This window comes from Pelodiscus sinensis, chromosome 2 (assembly GCF_049634645.1).
Source record: "Pelodiscus sinensis isolate JC-2024 chromosome 2, ASM4963464v1, whole genome shotgun sequence".
Classification (NCBI taxonomy): Eukaryota; Metazoa; Chordata; order Testudines; family Trionychidae; genus Pelodiscus; species Pelodiscus sinensis.
This window is the reverse complement of record NC_134712.1, coordinates 39,968,693-39,988,523: the sequence shown is the minus strand read 5'-3', so window position 1 is coordinate 39,988,523 and position 19,831 is coordinate 39,968,693. Positions and strand designations below refer to the sequence as shown.

At 43.8% G+C, this 19,831-nt stretch overlaps 1 protein-coding gene across 1 annotated transcript in view; it reads left to right on the top strand.

Moving 5' to 3' along the window:
• INTS8 (integrator complex subunit 8) overlaps positions 1-19,831 on the top strand; it is an 83,490-nt gene that overhangs the window by 6,765 nt on the left and 56,894 nt on the right. Inside the window, exons 2-10 of the mRNA XM_075920360.1 lie at positions 878-1,052; positions 2,449-2,589; positions 3,139-3,210; positions 4,820-4,871; positions 8,762-8,944; positions 9,314-9,421; positions 14,935-15,090; positions 18,405-18,505; positions 19,361-19,502. Coding sequence (XP_075776475.1) covers positions 878-1,052; positions 2,449-2,589; positions 3,139-3,210; positions 4,820-4,871; positions 8,762-8,944; positions 9,314-9,421; positions 14,935-15,090; positions 18,405-18,505; positions 19,361-19,502 — 1,130 coding nt within the window. The remainder of the gene's footprint in view (positions 1-877; positions 1,053-2,448; positions 2,590-3,138; positions 3,211-4,819; positions 4,872-8,761; positions 8,945-9,313; positions 9,422-14,934; positions 15,091-18,404; positions 18,506-19,360; positions 19,503-19,831) is intronic.

The following is a 19,831-nucleotide window of genomic DNA, read 5'->3' as shown; positions in this document are numbered from 1 at the left end:
CCAAATTTGAGGCTCCTACCACTTACCATTTAGGAGGCATTCTTGAACAAATGGATTCATAGACAGGTGCACAAACTGTCTAAAATATATAATAGATTACTATTCTTGACTTATTGTTAGTCTACAGCAATTAGTAATTTTATTAATGACCTATAAACATTGAAATTAATAGATAGCTGGTTTAAAGCAAATGTAAGGAAGTACTTCACACAACATACAGTCAACCTGTGGAACTTGTTGCCCAGACATTTTGTGAAAGTCAAAAATATAATTGTTTAAAAAAACCACCTAGATAAATTCATGGAGGATAAGTCCATCAGTAGCTCAGGAATGCAACTGTATGTTTTGGGTGTTCTTAAGCCTTTAAATACCAAAAGCAGGGACTGCATAATAATTGTCCTGTACTGTTCATTCCCTTAAAGCATCTGGCATTGATGAATGTTGGATAACAGAATATTAGATGGACCATTAGTTTGACCTATTAGGCCATTCCTAAATTTAGACCTGCTCAAAATCAGATTTTAACCATGCTACTAGACTTTCTACTCATAGATAACAGTAGGTGTACTCAAGGCACATTTAGTATGGAAATCTCTTTTATGGTTAGCAGTGGTTGAATAATAATGAAAATAAATAGGAAGAATAGTATTTCATCATGGCATCCAAATAATTTAACTGAAGTTTTTAAAATAAAATCTGGGTAAATTCAGTGTAAAAACTCATGAACTTCACATTTGTTGAGCAAAAAGACACGGTATAAATACCAAGAAAATAGTCTCTCTGCTCAATATTACTGGTTATTTGATTTCAGTGTGACATGTTTTGTTTCTGTGCCTAAAAATTAAGTTACAAATGTGTTGTTTTTTCCTGTTTATAGATCCTCCACCTGTTCAGCTGATTGTCCAGTTTTTAGAACAGGCTTCCAAACCATCAGTAAATGAGCAGAACCAGGTTCAGCCTCCACCTGATAACAAGAGAAACCGTATTTTAAAACTTCTTGCTCTGAAAGTTGCTGCACATTTGAAGTGGGATTTGGATGTTCTGGAGAAAAGGTATTTCCTTTGTTTCATGTTGAAAATACAGATTGAACCTCTCAAGTCTGGCGCACTCGGGTCCTGAATGGTGCTAATCCAGTCAATTGCCAGACCATGGGAGGTCACTGTTGTCTAGCAGCATTACCAACATTTCTATTGCCTACTGGACTCTTAGGAGATATTTAGGGATAAATTAGAGTCCACGATAAGTGGACATCTGGCTAACTAAAAATCATGCCGGACTGCAGATGTTGCCAGACCAGAGTGTGCCTGTATTAAACTACAGTGTGGACCATCTTGTTTTATAACAAGCTGAAAATGGATCCCATTCAAGCCAGCTCCCCGAGAGCAGCAGATCCCACCTGCCTTCCCCTGTTTAAGCTTGTAACTGAAAAAAAATAATCCGTTACACATTTACACAATTACATGTTAGTTAACATACCTAGTCTAATACAGAGGTGAAAATTACTCTTACTTTCCAGGGGAATTATGGATCAATAAGTAATATAGCCTGCACTGCTTAGTTCTGTTATGTATAAACATAATAGAACAGGAGTGGTGAACCTCTGGCCCATGGGCCAAATTCAGCCCCCTGCTTTATTTGTTCCAGCCCATGATGTGGGGCCAAAAGCCCTGTGAATCGTGGTCCCCGCCACTCTCAATTGGGCTAGTATGGTGAGCACTAACTCTCCTTGCTGCAGGGGGAAGCTAGGTTGACTCCCAGAGGCCTGTAGGCACAGCGATGCTGACACACAATCAGGGAGGGAACAAAGAAGGTCTGAGGCCATGTGCACAGCTCTGCTCCTGCAGCTCCCATTAGCTGGGAATTGTGACCAATGGGAACTATGTGGGCAGGGTAGTGCATGCAGGAATCTCACAGCGCAACTATGTCAGTTTCCGGTGGAATCAGCAGTGTGGAATCAGCACACGGCGGGGGGGAGAGGGAAACAGCCTGTTGTACCCCTGCTTCTCTGCTGACTGGGAGCTGTCTTGAGCTAAGCAGCGCTGGCTGCAGCTGGCACTACTCAACCCACACACTCAGCCTTCAGGCCCCTCTCAGACCCTGCACCCAGTTTGTCCAAGACTGGAACCCCCTCCTATACCCTAACTCCTGGCTAGATCCTGCACCCCCACCTCTGTGCCCCAGCTGTGAGCTCATTTATGCACTCCAAACTCCTTAGCCCCAGTCTGGAGCCCTCTCCTGTACCCTGAACATCTCATTTTTGGCTCCAACATGGAGCATCGGGGAAGCCCCAAGCCTCTGTTCTCCCCCACAGGGCTTTGTGGCCTGCAACTGTTTTTTTGTTGTTGAGGGACAATGGCCTCCAATAGAAAAAAGGTTCCCCAGCTCTGTACTAGATGTAGGTCTTCTACATGAAATGTACAATCTCTTTTTTTCTTGTTTTTTTTTTAGCTTGTGTGTTCCTGTATTGAATATGTTGCTGAATGAACTACTGTGCATTAGCAAAGTTCCTCCAGGAACTAAACATGTTGATGTGGATCTGTCCAGCTTACCTCCAACCACCACAATGGCTATACTGCTCTACAATAGATGGTAAAGTAACACTCTCCTTTGAGCTCATTTTCAAAGGTTGAATACAGAAAGGAAAGTTAATCCTATTTAAATTGGTTCTAAATTAAGCTGTTCAGAGAAGTGCTGAATTTGTCTTTAGTGGGGATGGGTGTATGTGCGTGCATGCACAAAAATACACACATTTTAGTTTTCTGGCAATTTCAGTGTAATCTGTTTACTTTTTGCATTTAGTTAAAAGGTATGCAGACACTAAATGACATAAATCTCATAAACTACATGTACAGCGTTGATAATCTGCTCTCTGTTTTTGAACTGGATGAGTGTGACAAGCTGGGTGTGAGGAGATCTTACAAAGAAAATAGGTTGTCGTAACTGAATATTGAACAGATTCTTGAAGAGTGTTGGCTCCTGAATTATGACTTAAATGTCCTCATGCAGAGAATATGTACAAGTTGTCAGGTTTTCTAAATTGGGGGTATTTTTAGATTGCAGTTTGCTCAGTATATCACATGTTAATAAGAATAATAAATGATTTTGTTTAAATTTTGTTTTCACTCTTTTCCCCCATAGGGCCATTAGGACCATCGTCCAAAGTAGTTTTCCTGTAAAACAAGTGAAACCTGGTCCACCTCAGTTAAGTGTGTAAGTTGGCAAATGATCTTCAGAATATTGACATCACATTTATTAAGCATTTATAGTTCAGAAGATGAATTTTCAGTTTGACAATGGCATGTTAATAGCATATATACGATTGCAATTATAAATTGTACTCTTTAAAAGCATGTAAAATGAATATTTTCAGAATACATTTTAAAAATATATTTGTTTAAATATGTTCTGTTTTATGTATGATCTTGTAAAGAATGACAGAGAACTCAGAAAATCATGGGGGGAAAGGAAGCAGGTGTGTGTTTTCCCTCTAACTAGAAGGCTTAGGCCTCAATCTGATCTGTGTTTGGTAACTTTTTTATCTCTGGCTTCACTTATACCAGGCTTATTATTTGAATGAATTTATACTATTCCAAACTTTCAGACTGAGAATCCACTGAGCTATTAAATTAATAATGTGCAAGAATGAATCTTTTCTTCGTTAGCTCAGAATTTATTTCATTAGACATGTTTGTATAAATAAACATAAATTGTTTTGGACAAAATATGTAAGCGCGTGCGCGCGCGCACACACACACACACACACACACACACACACACACACACACACACACACACACACACACACACACACACACACACACACACACACACACACACACACACCACACACACACACACACACACACCCCGCTTCTTGGTATTTTTTTTTTACGTTGTGCATCCCTGTAAACTGCATTGCCAAAATACCACCTCAGATTTATATTCAGGAAGTCTGCTTATAACTATTAGTTATGTATTTCTGTAAAACAGAGGACATAATTCAGACTTTAAAGGTATTGCATACTTTGCTGTGTACTAAGAAAAATCCTCATGATAGGCACATCTAATCTACTATATATTTTAGGGAGTTTATGCCTCTGTCTGTGTGTCTGTCTGCGAGTCCATTTATTCAAAAACTCGTAAACAGTAAGAGCTAGGAACACCAAATTTGGTGTGCAGCTTCCTCTTCTAATTTAAAGCAAGGTCAGGGTTTGGTTCTGTCAGGACAATGGGATGTGTTTAGAACGTGATTGTTTTGCATCAAGCAGAAAGGGAGGGTATGATAGCAGAGACAGTTATACTCATGAATGACCACAACAGGGGCAGCAAGATCACCAGCCCTGGAGAGTGGCCCTGGCTTGCAACATGACCTCCAGCAACCTGGTCTCCTGGGGAGAAGCTGCCCACTGTGCCACACGGCCCCCTGCCACTCCAGGCTGGCCATGCGGAGCAGCCGCCTACTGTGCTGCACAGTCTCCACCACCCTAGGCCAGCTCCAGGGAGAAGCCAGCAGGCAGCCTGCACGCCTGTCCTAGACACTGGTTAAGGCTTCTAGTATTACATATCTTTAAAGCTCTTGTGTCTGTCTCAGAGACAAAACTGATCATTTTTAAGAAGGTTCTGTATGGAAAAATCAGTTAAAATATCCAGTAATTTTAAAGTAAAAATTCATCAATTCCTGGAAATGTATGTTTATTAATCGTGAAGTCCAAAACTAGGTATTTAAGGGACTGGGCTATATTTCTGATTAACGTAGCTTGTTTGTTTTATTATTAGAATTGTGAGTTGCCATCTAAAAATATTTTCTTTCTTCCTTCAGAATGAATCAGATACAACAGGAAAAAGAACTGACAGAAAATATTTTAAAAGTGGTGAGTGTTCTTCCTTGTTTAGATGTTAGACATCGAGTGTATGGAAGGATTTTACTATTAGAGGTGCAATCTCAGGCTTTTACAGGATGTCTCATTTGTTAATAAGTTTTTTCACTTATGTTTCTTGGTTTTTATGCTTTATTGTTCTACCATTTTTATAATGGATACTAATCTCTGGTTAATGTTAAAAAACTTGCTTTGTGCTGCAGAGAAAACATTCTTTATGGCCCTCTCTTTTTTCTGTTCACTCAAATTGAATAGGCATGGATGGTGGTATGGGCATGTGAATGATGATTACATGACACAAAATGCTAATACTTTGAATGGCAGCAAAAAGGAAAATAGATACATGTGCCTACTTTAAGGTCTGGGTTCTTCTTTTAGAATTCAGCTCTCAGCTGTAAGTCCAGTGATGCATAATAGGAATAGTAAATAGAGGTTATTAAGCTAATTGAGTAGTTGATAAAATTTCCATTGACTACACGATTAGAAGATAAGGGGGTTCACTGTGGTTCTGCTTTTTAAATATAGTAAGAGCCGCCAGGCAGCAGCAGCCTGGGATCTGGTAGCTCTTACTACATTTAAAAAGCAGAGGCACAGCGTCTGGAACTTGGCATGAGCTGGGACTCAGCTGTCCCAGCTTTCACTGGGTCCCCTGCTGCGCCTCTGTCTTCCCTGTCCCCAGCACTAACTCCTGCTCTCCTCTACCCCTTTCTGCCTCTGATGCAGGCTTATTGAGTAGTCACTTAGGGTATGTCTACACTACAAAGTTAATTCGAACTAACAGATGTTAGTTCGAATTAACTTTGATAGGCGCTTCACATGCAAACCGCTAGTTAGAACTTAATTCGAACTAGGTAAACCTCATTTTACGAGGACTAACGCCTAGTTCGAATTAAGGGCTGTGTAGCCACTTAATTTGAACTAGTGGGAGGCTAGCCCTCCCCAGCTTTCCCTGGTGGCCACTCTGGGCACCACCAGGGAAACTCTTCTGCCCCCCTCCCAGCCCCGGAACCCTTAAAGGGGCACGGGCTGGCTACGGTACCCGTGCCAGGTGCAAGCCTGCCAGCACCCAGCCAGCAGACCCTGCACCTGGCACGGATCGAGCCACACACCTGATGCCCCCCAGCCCTCCCCCTCTTCCCGGGACCAGGCTGGCGGCTCCCGGGAGCTTGCCCGGGACTGCAAGAGGCGGGCACCCGCCTGGGCTAGTGCAGACATTGTGGACCTCGTCCACGATCTCCGCACTAGGCACAGGAAAGTGGCCGTCTAGGGCAGGAGAGCTGCCAGCCTGGCCACCCAGAAGCAGGTGTGCAAGAGAATCAAGGGGGTCCAGTGAGACCCCCCGACCCTGATCCCTGAGCTTACAATAGCCTTCCTGGGTCAGACCAAAGGTCCATCTAGCCCAACCCCAGGGACCCTGGAGGGGATGGACCGAAGACAGTGACCAAGCCATTTGTCTCGTGCCATCCCTCTCCAGCCTTCCACAAACCTTTGAATGCACGTGTCCGTTATTTTGGACATCAGGAAGGGGGGCTAGGGAGGGGTAAGTGGAAGGAGGTGAGGGAGGAATGGGGTACAAGCCCCCGATAAGGAGGACTGAGGTGGCTCTGTGTGCTCCTTGGGGTGGAAGCTCTCCTGCAGCCCCCCGATTGACCCCTCCCCCCTGGATGGCAGCTTGCGGCAAGTGCAGCCGGTCTGATGGCCGAGTGCTGTGATGTGCCGAGTGTGGGAACTCAGGGCACTCCAAGCCAGGACTGCTTTCCAAGCGGGGAGCCCCTGAGAACTGTCTGTCCGGGGTGGGGGTTGGGACCCTTTAAGCACAGCCCTCGGCTAGCCTGAGACAGCAGCTCCACGCTCTAAGTCCTATTCTGATGCCCTGTCGGCACTGCTTCCGGCCAACCTTAACCTCGGTTCAGGGTCCACTCAGTGTGGACATGCTAGTTCGAATTAGCAAAACGCTAATTCGAACTAGTTTTTAAGTCTATATGCGCTGATTCGAATTGGCCCCCCCAGCAGACCAGGGAGACGCGGAGCAAAGCCGCGGAGGACCCGGGTGGCAGGACCGCCCAGACACGCCGCAGTGCTGCTGCCTGGGTCCTCCATGTCTTTGCTCCGTGTCTCCCTGGTATGCTGGCGACCCCCCTTCCCCCCCCACCTCCGCAGCAGACCAGAGAGATGCGGAGCAAAGCTGCGGAGGACCTGGGCGGCGGCACCGCGGCGCGTCTCAGTCCCGCTGCCCGCGTCTCCATAGTCTGCTGGGGGAGGGGGGTGCAGCTATTGCGCGCCCCCCCCCCCCCCCAGCAGACCAGCCTTTTCTCGAGGACACCTGTGATAGAGCAGCTGGGGCGCTGCCGGTTGGTCCCGCAGCGCCGGTCCTCGGCGCTACTGGACCAACCCGGCAGCACCCCAGCTGCTCTGCCCCAAGCGTCCCCAAGTCAGCTGCTGCTGAAACTGACCAGCGGCTGATTCCAGGAAGCCCGGGGCAGAGAAACTCTGCCTTGGGCTTCCTATAGTCAGCCGCTGGTCAGTTTCAGCAGCGGCTGAATCTGGATGCCAGTTCCGACTTAAGTACAAATTCGACTTAAGTACAAACCTACAGTCCCTATCTTGTACGTAACCCGGGGACTGCCTGTAAATAACTTTGAACAGGAAATTAAAATAAGTCTCTTTTCCTGTTTAAGCCTTCTGATAAATCTCACTTTTTTAATTCTTCAGAAAACTTTATTCTGAAAAAGATCTTATCTGAAAATTTGCCAAAAATTTAGATTCGTAAAAATAAGATCTCAGAATTTAGGACCAAAAAAGGCTCTTATCTTTTTTTCTTTTTTTAAAACTCCAGTGGAAACAGTTTACTATATATGTTATTGAGTTTGCATGTCTTTGTATCCCTCTGAGTCAGTTTTTTTTTCAAGAATTCCTCATTAATGGTAGGAGTTAGGACCACCAAATTTGGTATGCATCTTCCTCTTACTGTAGCTTAAGCAAGGTCAAGGTTTGGTTGTGCCGGGACAATGGAATGTGCCTGGAACGTGATGATTTCACATCAACCGAAAGGGAGGGATACTTCTGCTGCGGCTCTGCACTGAGAGTACTTCAGGAGCTGGGCAATAGGCAGCTGTGCTTGCTCAGTCTCAGCTTGTGTTGGGTCTCGGAAGCTACCCCTGCTGTAGCTCTGCAATAACTCCTACATTACTTTTTATGCAGAGCTGCAGCAGGGGTAGCTCCCGGGACCCAGTATGAGCCGGGACTGAACCAGGCTGCTGGCCAGCCAAATAAAAAATTTACTAGCAGAGGCCTGGGGGCAGGTGGAGGAATGTATTTAGCCAATAGAGTTAACCAGTAAGCTTCAGCTTTTGGGTTAAACAATTAATTGGTTACACTGTTACATCCCTAGTATGATAAGAGGCAGTTATTCATGAATGACCACAGTGGAGCAGCCACTGGCTGGCAGCATGACCCCTACTTCCCCAGCTCTGGGGAGAAGCAAGTAAAACCTTCAGATGGGGAGTCTACAACCCAATCTTTGTAATTTGCTAATGTGCTGGAAATTAACACAAACCAGAAACTGAAACTGATAAAAAAAGAAATGGATACGTTTTTCTATTATACAAATTGAACAAAATATAAAAGTAAATGGCATAATGGTGACAAGCAAGATTGCAATCCTGCTTTCAATGAGTGCTGAAAAAAACTCTCATTGATTTCTGTGGGAATTTTGGATGCCCAAGAAATGCAGGATCAGATGCCACATTAGACTTTTACAATTGAAATTGTAATAAGCGCTTGGTAACAGTTAAGGGGCGTGGGGTTATTTTTTAAATACATGAATTTAAATTTGACAGCCAAGAGGATAACTTGATTTTTAAAATGCACTTCAATTATTTCAGCTGAAAGAGCAGGCTGCTGATTCCATCCTGGTGCTTGAAGCAGCTCTAAAGTTAAACAAAGATCTTTATGTCCACACTATAAGAACTCTGGATTTATTAGCCATGGAGCCTGGTATGGTGAATGGAGAAACGGAGAGTTCCACAGCTGGATTGAAAATCAGTGCTGAGGAAATGCAATGCCAGGTACATTTAAACTAAAAGCTTGCAACTTAACCCTTTTTTTTTTTCTTCAGAGAAAGAGAGGACGTGAGCCTTGATGTTGACCTGGAAAGTTATAATAGAATCATATTGTTTTCTACAGAATTGCACAAAATGTGCTAGGTGCTGTACAAGTACATAAGCTACATTTGCTGATCATAAGCTTGCAATATAAAAAGACAGAAAAGAAATGAAGTATATGGGGAAACTTCTACAATATACCAACTAGTTATACAGAACTGGGAGTAGTTTAAAATATGTATACAAATATCTACCTGAAACAGTATAAGTAAAAAATTAATAAATGCGTTTTAAGGTAACTTACCTGATATCAAATAATGATGATTGTTGCAGGTCTGCTATGATTTGGGTGCAGTCTACTTCCAGCAGGGCTCCACAAATGCAGCTGTTTATGAAAATGCCAAGGAGAAGTTTTTTAGAACAAAGGAATTGATTTCAAAGGTAAGCTTGATCAGACATATGTGCAAACATTAGATGTCTCAAGACTGAATCCCTTTATCTTACTTGATTTAAGATAAAGCCTGGCCAACAAGGCCCCAACTGGGGCCCAGCCCCCATCTGGTCGCAGCATATTGTCCCCAACCCCACTCCTGGGGCAGGCCTTGCGATCCGGCCTAGGAATGTAGAAGGGTAGTCAAATGGACTACTCTCATTCTCTCTCTCCTCTCCTTCTCCCGCTGTCCCGGCAGGCACTAAGGGGGAGGAGGAGCAGGAGCCGATGCTAGCGGGAGCCAGCTCTCAAGCTGGTTTCCCCCAGCACTGTCTCCGTGGTGCCATCTGCCATCCCACCGCCCGTGCTGCTGTCTCTGATGCAGCAGTAGGGGGTGGGGGCTATGGGAGGCTGCTCCAGCAGCAACCCCTGTCTGAGGGGTGGTCCCAGCAGGAAGTTGGTACTCCCCATAGACAGGGGTTATTGGATCCAGCGCGATCCAGACTGAGTAATTCCAGCTCACGCTGGGTCCTGGAGCTACCCCCGCTCTGTCTCTGCAGTTTAAATGTAGTAGGAGCTGGGCTGCCTGCACACCTGGTTCTTACTACATTTGGACTGCAGAGCCACAGTGAGGGTAGCGCCTTCCCTTATCAACTAATTATATAGGCGATACAAATTGTAATGGTTACTTGATTACCCAGTTAACATCCTTAGTCCAGCCCCCATCTGGCCATAGGAAGGACTGGTGGCTGTCCCCCTCCTGCTGCGGCGATCCTGTCCCAGCCCCTTGTTCAGCTACGGTTGCCTGGGTGCAGCAGCCCAGCCCTGGCCAGGTAAAGTAATCCAGCCCCTTCTCTCTCCCTTCCCCCCCTCCCCATACTCTATTTCACACCCCCAGCATCCTTCCTTACCTCCCACACACCACAACCCCTGCCCTGAGCCCCTCATACATCCCAGCCCTGACTTCTGCACCCCCAGCAGCACAAGTCCCATTAAATAAAGTCTGAGTACGATGTTTCATTTTTGCTGTTATTCATCGTCAATTATCAATAATATTAATTTGAATATTTTCAGTCATTCAAATGGGCATTCTTATACTGCTCTTTGTTGACCACTTGTTCTGAATTTTTTTGATGTAGTTTGGCTCTTTGGTTTGAAAAGGTTGCCAACCCCTGAGCTATAACCTACAGATTTGAGTGCTGATAAGGGGTTTTGAGATTTCTGTTCTAAATTTTGATCAAAAAGGGTGTCATAAGGAGGAGGGAGAAAACTTGTTCATCTTGGCCTCTGAGGATAGAACAAGACGCAATGGGCTTAAACTACAGCAAGGGAGGTTTAGGTTAGATGTTAATAACTTTTTCCTAACTGTCAGGGTGGTTAAACACTGGAATAAATTGCCCAGGGAGGTTGTGGAATCTCCATCTGTGGAGATATTTAAGACTGGGTTAGATAAATGTCTATCAGGGATGGTCTAGACAGTACTATACTGGTCCTGCCATGGGGGCAGGGGACTGGATTCGATGACTTCTTGAGGTCCCTTCCAGTCCTAATATTCTATAATTCTATGATCATCTGGTGGATGAAATATAGGATTAGACATCTTTTCAGTTACAGTATGGTGTTCTTTATGTATATAAAGCTTGTTTTGCTCAAACAAGAACACTTCTTTTAGATAGTACCTTCAAAATGAAGATGTATGTGTGTGCCAAAGAAAGTCTGACAGGTATACTTTTTTATGTATAATTGCAGATCTGATGACAACTCACTTAGAGTACTTTATAGGAAACTTATTGAAATTCTTCTTTAGAAAGTAACTGTTGTCTCTCTGGTTTGAGTGCCCGTTTTGTATGGTATATGTTCAGTGAACGTTGGGCTTGTAGTGGAAAACTATGGATCTGTAGATTGAAATGATACTACACAAATACAGTAAAACTCCATTAGTCCGGCATCCAATGCTCCGGGACTCCTGATGGTCCGGCACCATCAGGAACTCGGAAGTGCTGAAACTGACCAGCAGCTGAATCGGAGAAGCTGGGAGCAGAGCAGCTGGGGTGCTGCCGGGTTTGTCTCCTAGCGCTGCCCCTCGGGGCTGCGGGACCAACCCGGCAGCACCCCAGCTGCTCTTGGGGACGCCTGGGGCAGAGCAGCTGGAGTGCTGCCGGGTTGGTCCCGCAGCGCCGAGGGGCGGTGCTACGGGACCAACCTGGCAGCACCCCAGCTGCTTTGCCCCAGGCGTCGGAATTCAGCCGCTGCTGAAACTGACCAGCTGAAACTAACTACAAAGCTAACTACAAAAGCAGCTTCTCCTATCTCGGTATTCACACCTCCAGATCAGCTGCTAGAAGTGAGCCTCATCCTCTCTGATTGAATTAACCTCGTTATCTCTAGCCTGATTCTGGCCTGCATATTTATACCTGCCTCTGGATATTTTTACTACATGCATCTGACCAAGTGGGTCTTTGTCCACAAAAGCTTATGTTCCAATACATCTGTTAGTCTATAAGGTGCTACAGGACTCCTTGTCACTTACACAATGAGGCTACATCTAGACTACAGGCTTTTGTCGACAGAAGTTTTGTCAACAAATACTGTCGACAAAGCTTCTGTCGACAAAGAGCGTCTAGACTACAGCCAGTTCTGTCGACATGACAGTGTAGACGCAAAGGACAGTGTAGATGCCATAATGCCTTCTGTTGACAGAACTCTGACAAAAGGCATTATTCCTTGTAGAATGAGGTTTACCGCCATCGACAAAACTGCTGAGTTCTGTCGACGTTATGTTGACAGAACTCAGCGGCAGTGTAGACGCAGGTATAGTTTTGTTGACAAAAGTCAACTTTTGTCGACAAAACCCTGTAGTCTAGACACACGCTTAGTGTAGCTCAAGTTGCATACCTTATTTTGAGTTTAGCCTTGCTGGGTAGACGTGCCTTGAGTGGGCAATGAGTGCCGAAGACTTCTTTCTGCTCAAGATAAATAATTTCCCATTGTAAATGTGTGTGTCAAAACTGTTTTTCAAAAAACAAAACTTTACTGGGAAGGTAAGTATTTACATGCTTCTTCATAGTTTCTGACAACTATATAAGTAGTACAACTATATAAGTAGGGCTCACCAAGCGGCGGCGAGCCCTGCTCGCCAGCCACACGGTTCTGCGCATGCTCAGATCGCTCTGCACCAGCTCTTCCGGGTTGTAATCTACTCGCCACGGGCGAGTAGATTACATTATTTGTCAAGTCCTGTATATAAGAATATGTCCCTGTGGACTTTCTCACTTCAGAGTCAGATATTTTGAGGGAAGTTTTGGTGTTCTACGTACTTCCTACTGTTCCACACTTTCAATCTCAGGTAAAATGGTTTGTTTGGATTGTTTGCCAAAATAGAGTAGAGATGGATGACCACAAATTGTTTTAGGCTGAGAAAAGACTGAGCTGGAGAGACTGTTTTACCATGCCTTATAAGTGTTCTTGTTTAATCTTTTTTTCTCCCGAGAAATATAGTTGCCAATTGTGCCTTTTTACAAGAGGGAAACGTGTGTTATTGACTTTTATATAATCCTGCTTTAAGTTGATAGAGGTTATAGAATTTCCAGCTGTCAAAGAAGAATTTGTGTTTGTTGCCATTGTTAGAAGTTGTCTTCCTCAACTAAATCATTGTGTTTCAGTCCGGAATTAGCAAAATCTGTTCTTCTGCAAAACCCACAAACTTAAACTACCAAAAATATCTACAATTTTTTTTCTTTGTATGTCTTTTTGGACTTAAACAAAATGTAAATTATAGTCTCATCATTTCATGTTTTTCTCTTCTGTCTTTTTAAAACTTTAAAATTATAGTTGCATACCAAATATAAACTTTAATGTGGCTATTTTAAGTTAAAGCTTTGTGTCTATCAGCCATCTTCTTTTGTTAGACTCATTCAGTTAGAGGAGACTTATTTAAAAAGGGAATATTCATGTTGATTAAATGTAGCACTGTATTAACATAACTTCTAAAGTTTATATTAGTTAAAATAATTTATAAAAGTCAAAAGTTTTTAGATTTTGACCATAGTAATGTCTAGGGATTTTAGATAACATACATTTGAATAGTCATGTAACCTCATCCAAATTTTAGCAGTTACGCGACTGTTCGATAATCCCCACAGGTGGGGCCAGCAGCCAGTGTGCTCCCAGCTCCACTCCCAGGATGACCCCTGCCACCCACACTGCTGCCTCTCTATCAGAGGGTCCATGACGGAGCCGGTTTAAAAACCAGATTCCCGTGCAGACTGGCTCCCACCTGCTGCCCCGTGCTGCTGCCTCTGCCACAGGGTGGCAGCAGCCCTTGTCTGCTGGGTGTCCGAGCTTCCCACAGTGCAGCCTCTATTCACGGTAAGCGTGGGCTTGCCATAGACTGAGGCTGCTCTGCAGCAGTAGCTGCTGTCCCTGGGGAGCTCGGATGCCCTACGGACAGGGGCTGCTGCCGCAGAGCAGCCTCTATCTGTGGAAGGCCCAGGATTGCTGTGAACAGAGGCTGCTCCATGGGAAACTTGGACATCTCGTGAACAGGGACTGCTGCCATGGAGCAGCCTCCCCTGCACCCCCTGTTTTGTGCTGCTGCCTCTGATAAAGGCAGCAGCGGGGCCAGGTGGCATCAGCTCCTGCCTCCTCCCCGCTTTTCCCCCTCCTCCAGAGGCAGCAAGCAGAGGCAGGTGGGTCTGGAGCTGGCACACATGGAGAGCCGGCTTGAAAGCCAGTTCCCTGCATGTATCAGCTCCCACCTGCCCCCCTCACTCTCCGTGCTGCTGCCTCTGTATTTGATAGAGAGGCAGCGGGGGGAATGCGTATAGTCAACAGGATTAACTGATAAGCTCAGACTTATCGGTTAATCATGTAGCTGTCTGCACATTGACATCCCTAGTAATGTCTCTACTATACAGCACACTGTGTTCTATGGCATTGTAACTGTAATATGTTAAACTACATATTTAAGAAGGATAAACAGGTCTAGGAGTACATGAGCAATGTGTTTAACTTTGCTGTGGAAATCGTAATTCTTTCATTTTTTGCTTCTGATTATTTTTAATTAAACACTTAATATTCTTATTTGCATTTAGCTTTGTATTTCTTCTAAGGTCCTGGAGGGAGGAGGCAAAAGTGGGAAATAAATGGTCACTAGTTGAATGTGAAAGTGTATTGTATTGGTGATCAAACTTGGACCCAACTTTCAATATTACTAAAACAACCTTTAATAAAATCTAAGATGATAGACATTTTTCTACAATTTAAAACCTTTTTCCTGCGTCTCTGTGAAACCAAATATGAAATTACAATGAAACTGACATTTGTCTCAGCTTGGACAGTGAAAAATCAAATGGTAAGAGAAAGTCTGAATAGAAAAAATAATGAACTTTTAAAATTTTTGTTTTTTATTTAATATTGGTACTTCCTTTAAAATAAAGCTGTGAATGCTCAGTGTTGCTCATTATTAAACCCATAAATATTCATAAATCTGTGTAGCTAAAATTTGATGGTTTTTATTATCCAGATTGGTTCATCATCACTTCATTGTACGATAGATGAGAAGAGGTTAGCTGGGTACTGTCAAGCTTGTGGAGTTCTTACATCATCTTCCAATAGTACATCACAACAATCAACTCCTTACAGTCAAATCCATTGCTGTATGAGAAGTGGCAACTATCAGGTAAAGTACTAGAAGAGCACTTGCGAGTTTTATGACATGAATAAGTGGGTAAAATGTCCTGATTTGCAGATAATCTAAAGGCTCAGTTCATATCTTTCTTCCTCAAGTAGTGGCCATGGCACTCTAAAGTAGGTATGCCTGGCTCCTTACAATGCTGGTTGCAGAATTTTGGTAGCAGTGTCCGTTATGCTTGTACATATACTGTCTCTTCTCGTGCCCTGCCATGTGGCTAACCCACATCAGTTCCTTCTCAACTTTCCTGACTAAATTGTTGCATTCTATTTGTATGTCTGCAGTTAGCCTCTTAGTATCGTTGTAATTTTTCTTCACCTCTTTATTTTTTCTCCTCAAATTTTTTATTTTACGTATTTTCCCCCCCTCTTTCGCCCTGCGCTTTTCTCTTCCTTCTTGTGAATCCGTTCCACTATGTCATAGGCCCAGTTCACCAGGCTTGAAGGAAGTAATCCCAGTTGCAGACATGTGCATCCAGCAAAAGTGTGGTCTCTGCCAACAACTCAGGCCACAGTCACATAAGAACAGAGAGCTCTGACAGCAGATTATCTTCATGGAGGTGGACTCGGGGCCCACACCACAAATCATTTCACAGATATAGAGGGTGAAGTGACAAATCACTTCACTCGTGTCTGAAGGCTGGGACTCGAAGCAAGCTGATGACCCTTCTCAGGTCCTCAGAGAAGAGAGTGGAAAGTACCCATAGTGAGCCCCAAGATAGCTGTAAGTGATCTCCATCACACCTTAATATCGTGAATGGCCTTGGTGCTCTAGTCTGGTATCCACAGTGCTCAAAAACTTACAGCAGCAGATACTGTTGACATACCCACAAGCCCAGCAGGTATTGGCACAGAGTCATTGGTACTGAGGGGACACGAATAAACATTCCACTAAAAAGGTACTACTGGTATACAAGTCTGTCTCAGAGCTTTCATCAATGCCTCATCCAACATCAGAGCTACTGGTACTGGCAAGAGCTAGTTGGGTCTGGTGGAATGCCACCATTCCTGGGACCTCAGCATATTGGACATATTGGAGTCTCTGCTTCTGAGTACTGGGACTTCCACACTGAACTTCCACCTAGCACTGGAATCATCCCTTCTGCCACTTGTGCTCCCCCATTCTTTAGCCAGGATTCAGACAGTGAACCAGAGGAGCTAGTGTCCGTGTTTTCCAGGCCTAGTATGCTGCTCAGTGTACTCTCAGGGCCTCACCATCCTAATACAGCTACTAATGGGCATCATTGATGGGCTCTGTCACCACTCTCTCCAGTGGCCATATTGAGGCTGTTGGGTATTGCCTGTGTGCCCCTCAAGCTTTGAGCCTTACCTGAGAGCTCTCGAGGCGCACACGCTTGGCCTCATGGAGGAACCTGGAGGGACCATATCCTCTTCCCCAGACAAAGCTGTCATGTCTTCCCCACCAGGATTTGGCGAAGAGAGTTGCAGATACTCTCCATATAGCTCTGGAGGAAGTCATGGACACTCAACATAATCTTCTTGACATACTCCATTCATCCTCTTCCTCTCATATAGCCTTTTCTATTAACAAGGCCATTGTGGACCCAGCATCAGTAGCACCTACCTGCAAATGGGAGGGCAGAAACTACTATGTCTCAACTAAGGAATCTGATTTTCTCTTCTCCCCCTGTCCACCAAACTCTTTGTAGACACTATCACCTCCACCGTCGTCATCACTAGATGAGAGATTCATTCCCAGTGAGAGGGGTTGCATGTACCTGAATCTTTACAAAAGACAAACACCTCAGTCATAGCTGTTTATAAGTCAATGAATGGCTAATCAGGGGTGATAAGTGGGGAAGCTGTTTTTAATGTGTAAGGTAATTAGCATCTTTGTTAAGGCCCATTCGTAAAGTGTCAAATTTAAGCATGAATGAAAGTTCTGAAGTTTCTCTCTGTAATCTGGTGTTAAAGTCTCTTTGAAGTAAGATCATGTAATATGGTCATTAAGACTATGTCCAGGTAGGTTGAAATGCAAACTGACAGGTTTTTTCCTTGTGAAGATGTCTGATTTGTGGGCATTAATTCTTTGGCGAAGTGTCTGAGAAGTTTGTCCAATATACATAGCAGAAGGACATAGTTGGCATGTGATGGCATAAGTCTTGGAATATATGCTAGTGAGCATATCAGTAATATCAGATGCAGTGTTTTTAGATGTAGTTCAGCTCAGTTTATAGGCCATAGACAGGTTAGACAAACCCATGATTACCCTCTGGGATCAAAAAATGCTTTAGACGTGTGGAAAGACCCAGCCAGCGTTTGCACAGGGATTCCCTTCTTGTAACCTCACCCATCATTGCTTTTCACCTCCAGCATATTGCTCGTAACATGGGGTGCATATCTTACCACACAAAGCAAGTGGTCTCCCACAAAGAGATCCCTTCATATCAGTCTCTTCAAATCAGAGCAGGACTAGGACAAGGCTCTCTTGGTGACTTGCTTTTTTCCTCTCCTGAGATAGGAATCTTCTCTGCTTTTTTTCCTTTCTCTCTATTGTTGAAAGCCCCACTGAAAGTAGAGGCAGAGCTCATATCATACTGATCTCTCCTCCTTGACCGAGACAGACCTGATAACCTTGTCAGCTCACCAATCCACTCTAACCCAGTTGGGGCCTCCTGTTGTATCCCCAATTGGAGTTTGTCCACCTCAGAGCTTGGCTCCTTTTGTGGCTCACATGCAAAGTTTTTTTTTCTAAACTAAACAAGCCCAGTTCTTTCAGTCTTCCTTCATAGGTCATGTTCTCTAGGCCTTTAATCATTTTTGTTGCTCTTCTCCAGACCCTCTCCAACTTCTCCACATTTTCCTTGAAATGTGGTGCCCAGAACTGGACACACTACTCCAATTGAGGCCTAGTCAGCACGGAGTAGAGTAGAAGAATGACTTCTCGTGTCCTGCTCACAACATTCCTGTTAATGCATCCCAGAATCATGTTTGCTTTTCTTGCAACAATGTCACACTGTTGATTCATATTTAGCTTATGGTCTGCTATGACCCCTAGATCTTTCTCAGCAGTACTCCTTCCTGGACAATCCCTTCCCATTCTATAAGTGTGAAACATTGTTCCTTCCCAAGTGGAGTACTTTGCATTTGTCCTTATTAAACTTCATCCTGTTTACCTCAAACCATCTCTCCAGTTTGTCCAGATCATTTTGAATCATGACCCTAACTTCCAAAGCAGTTGCAACCCTTTCCAGTCTGGTATTATCTGCAAACTTAATAAGCGTACTCTCTAGACCAGAAATACCTTTTGAAACTGATACAATATTTATGTTTGTGTTCCAGGACTTAGTGAAGATTTTCCTTGAAGATAATCTAACTCTCAGTTTGCCTGTTCAATTCAGGCAGTCTGTGTTGAGAGAACTCTTCCAGAAAGCACAGCAGGGGTGAGTAGCTATCAATAGCAGCAGGTTAACAGTAATGCCTCTCGATGCGCTAGTTATGAATCAAGACCCCACAGTTCTGGGTGTACAAACAGTAAAAAATTTTCCCCCATGCCCCCCAAAAAAACAAACTTAATGAACTTGAGTGAAGAATCTTACTTTGAAACTAAAAAACAAATTTCTATTGTTAATGTTTTCACAGAAACTATCTGAACAGTTCAGACATAAGTAATTAATTGGAGGAAAGTCAGTCTTGTAATGAGAGAAACTGAACATTCTGCATAGATTTGATTAATTGTGCATGTCATGACAGTTGCACTAAGACAGAACTTAGAAAGAAAGGTAATGGATATGAAAATGTCTGAAATCTTTTTCACTTAATTAAGCTTTAGTGCTCTGTAAGAGCTTTTCCCCAAGCCTACTGCTCTAGTCAAAGCTGTTTAGGCTTCGTTTGAAGTCCATGGCAATGGAGTAGATATGACTCTTCTTAAGAATGCTGGGAGGGGCACTGATGTAGGACTGAGACCATGAGCACTCCTGTAACACAAATCATTTTTAAACACTATCATGTACAGGGCTCGACAAATAATGCAATCTACTCGCCTGGGGCGAGTAGATTGCAACCCGGAAGAGCCGGGTTTGGGCAATCTGCGCATGCGCAGAACGATCTGCATGCGCAGATTGCCGGACAGCCCTGCTGGCGAGCGGGGCTCGCTGCAGTTCGGCGAGCCCTGATCATGTAGATATGCTCCAAGCAATACTGGACAATATGGTGGTGGTGATCTGGTTTCCTTTGCATGACTGTCAAAGAAGGTCTATAATTTTGCTGCCTTTTTTTTTTTTTTTGTATTCATGCAGGAATGATGCTCTAGATGAAATCTGTTTCAGAATCTGTACATGCAACACTGTTTGTGATGTAATGCAAGGTCGATCAATTGGTATTCAGTTTAACCAGCTATTTCTTAAACCAAATAAAGAGAAAATAGACTTTCTGCTTGAGGTAAGATATGCTTTTCAAGTCTGAAAGGACATTGCTAACTGAAAAATTTAATTTCTGTTTGTGTGTTGCTATTGTTACTGGTAACACCCTAATATTTGTAAAACTGAAAATTAGAGGTGAAAATGTTTTTCTCTGATTTTGAGCTTACTTTGTGCATTTCAGATTGTTCTGTATATTGTCAGTCACGCGTCTGTGTTGATAGTTTCACTTTGTTTGACTCGGGAACAGAGGTGCCCATTTCTCTACACACTCTGGCAGTGGAGCTGCCAGAGTTTCCAAGTTTAATTAGGTATTGCCCAGTTTTTCCTTTAGAAATAAGAAATATATTT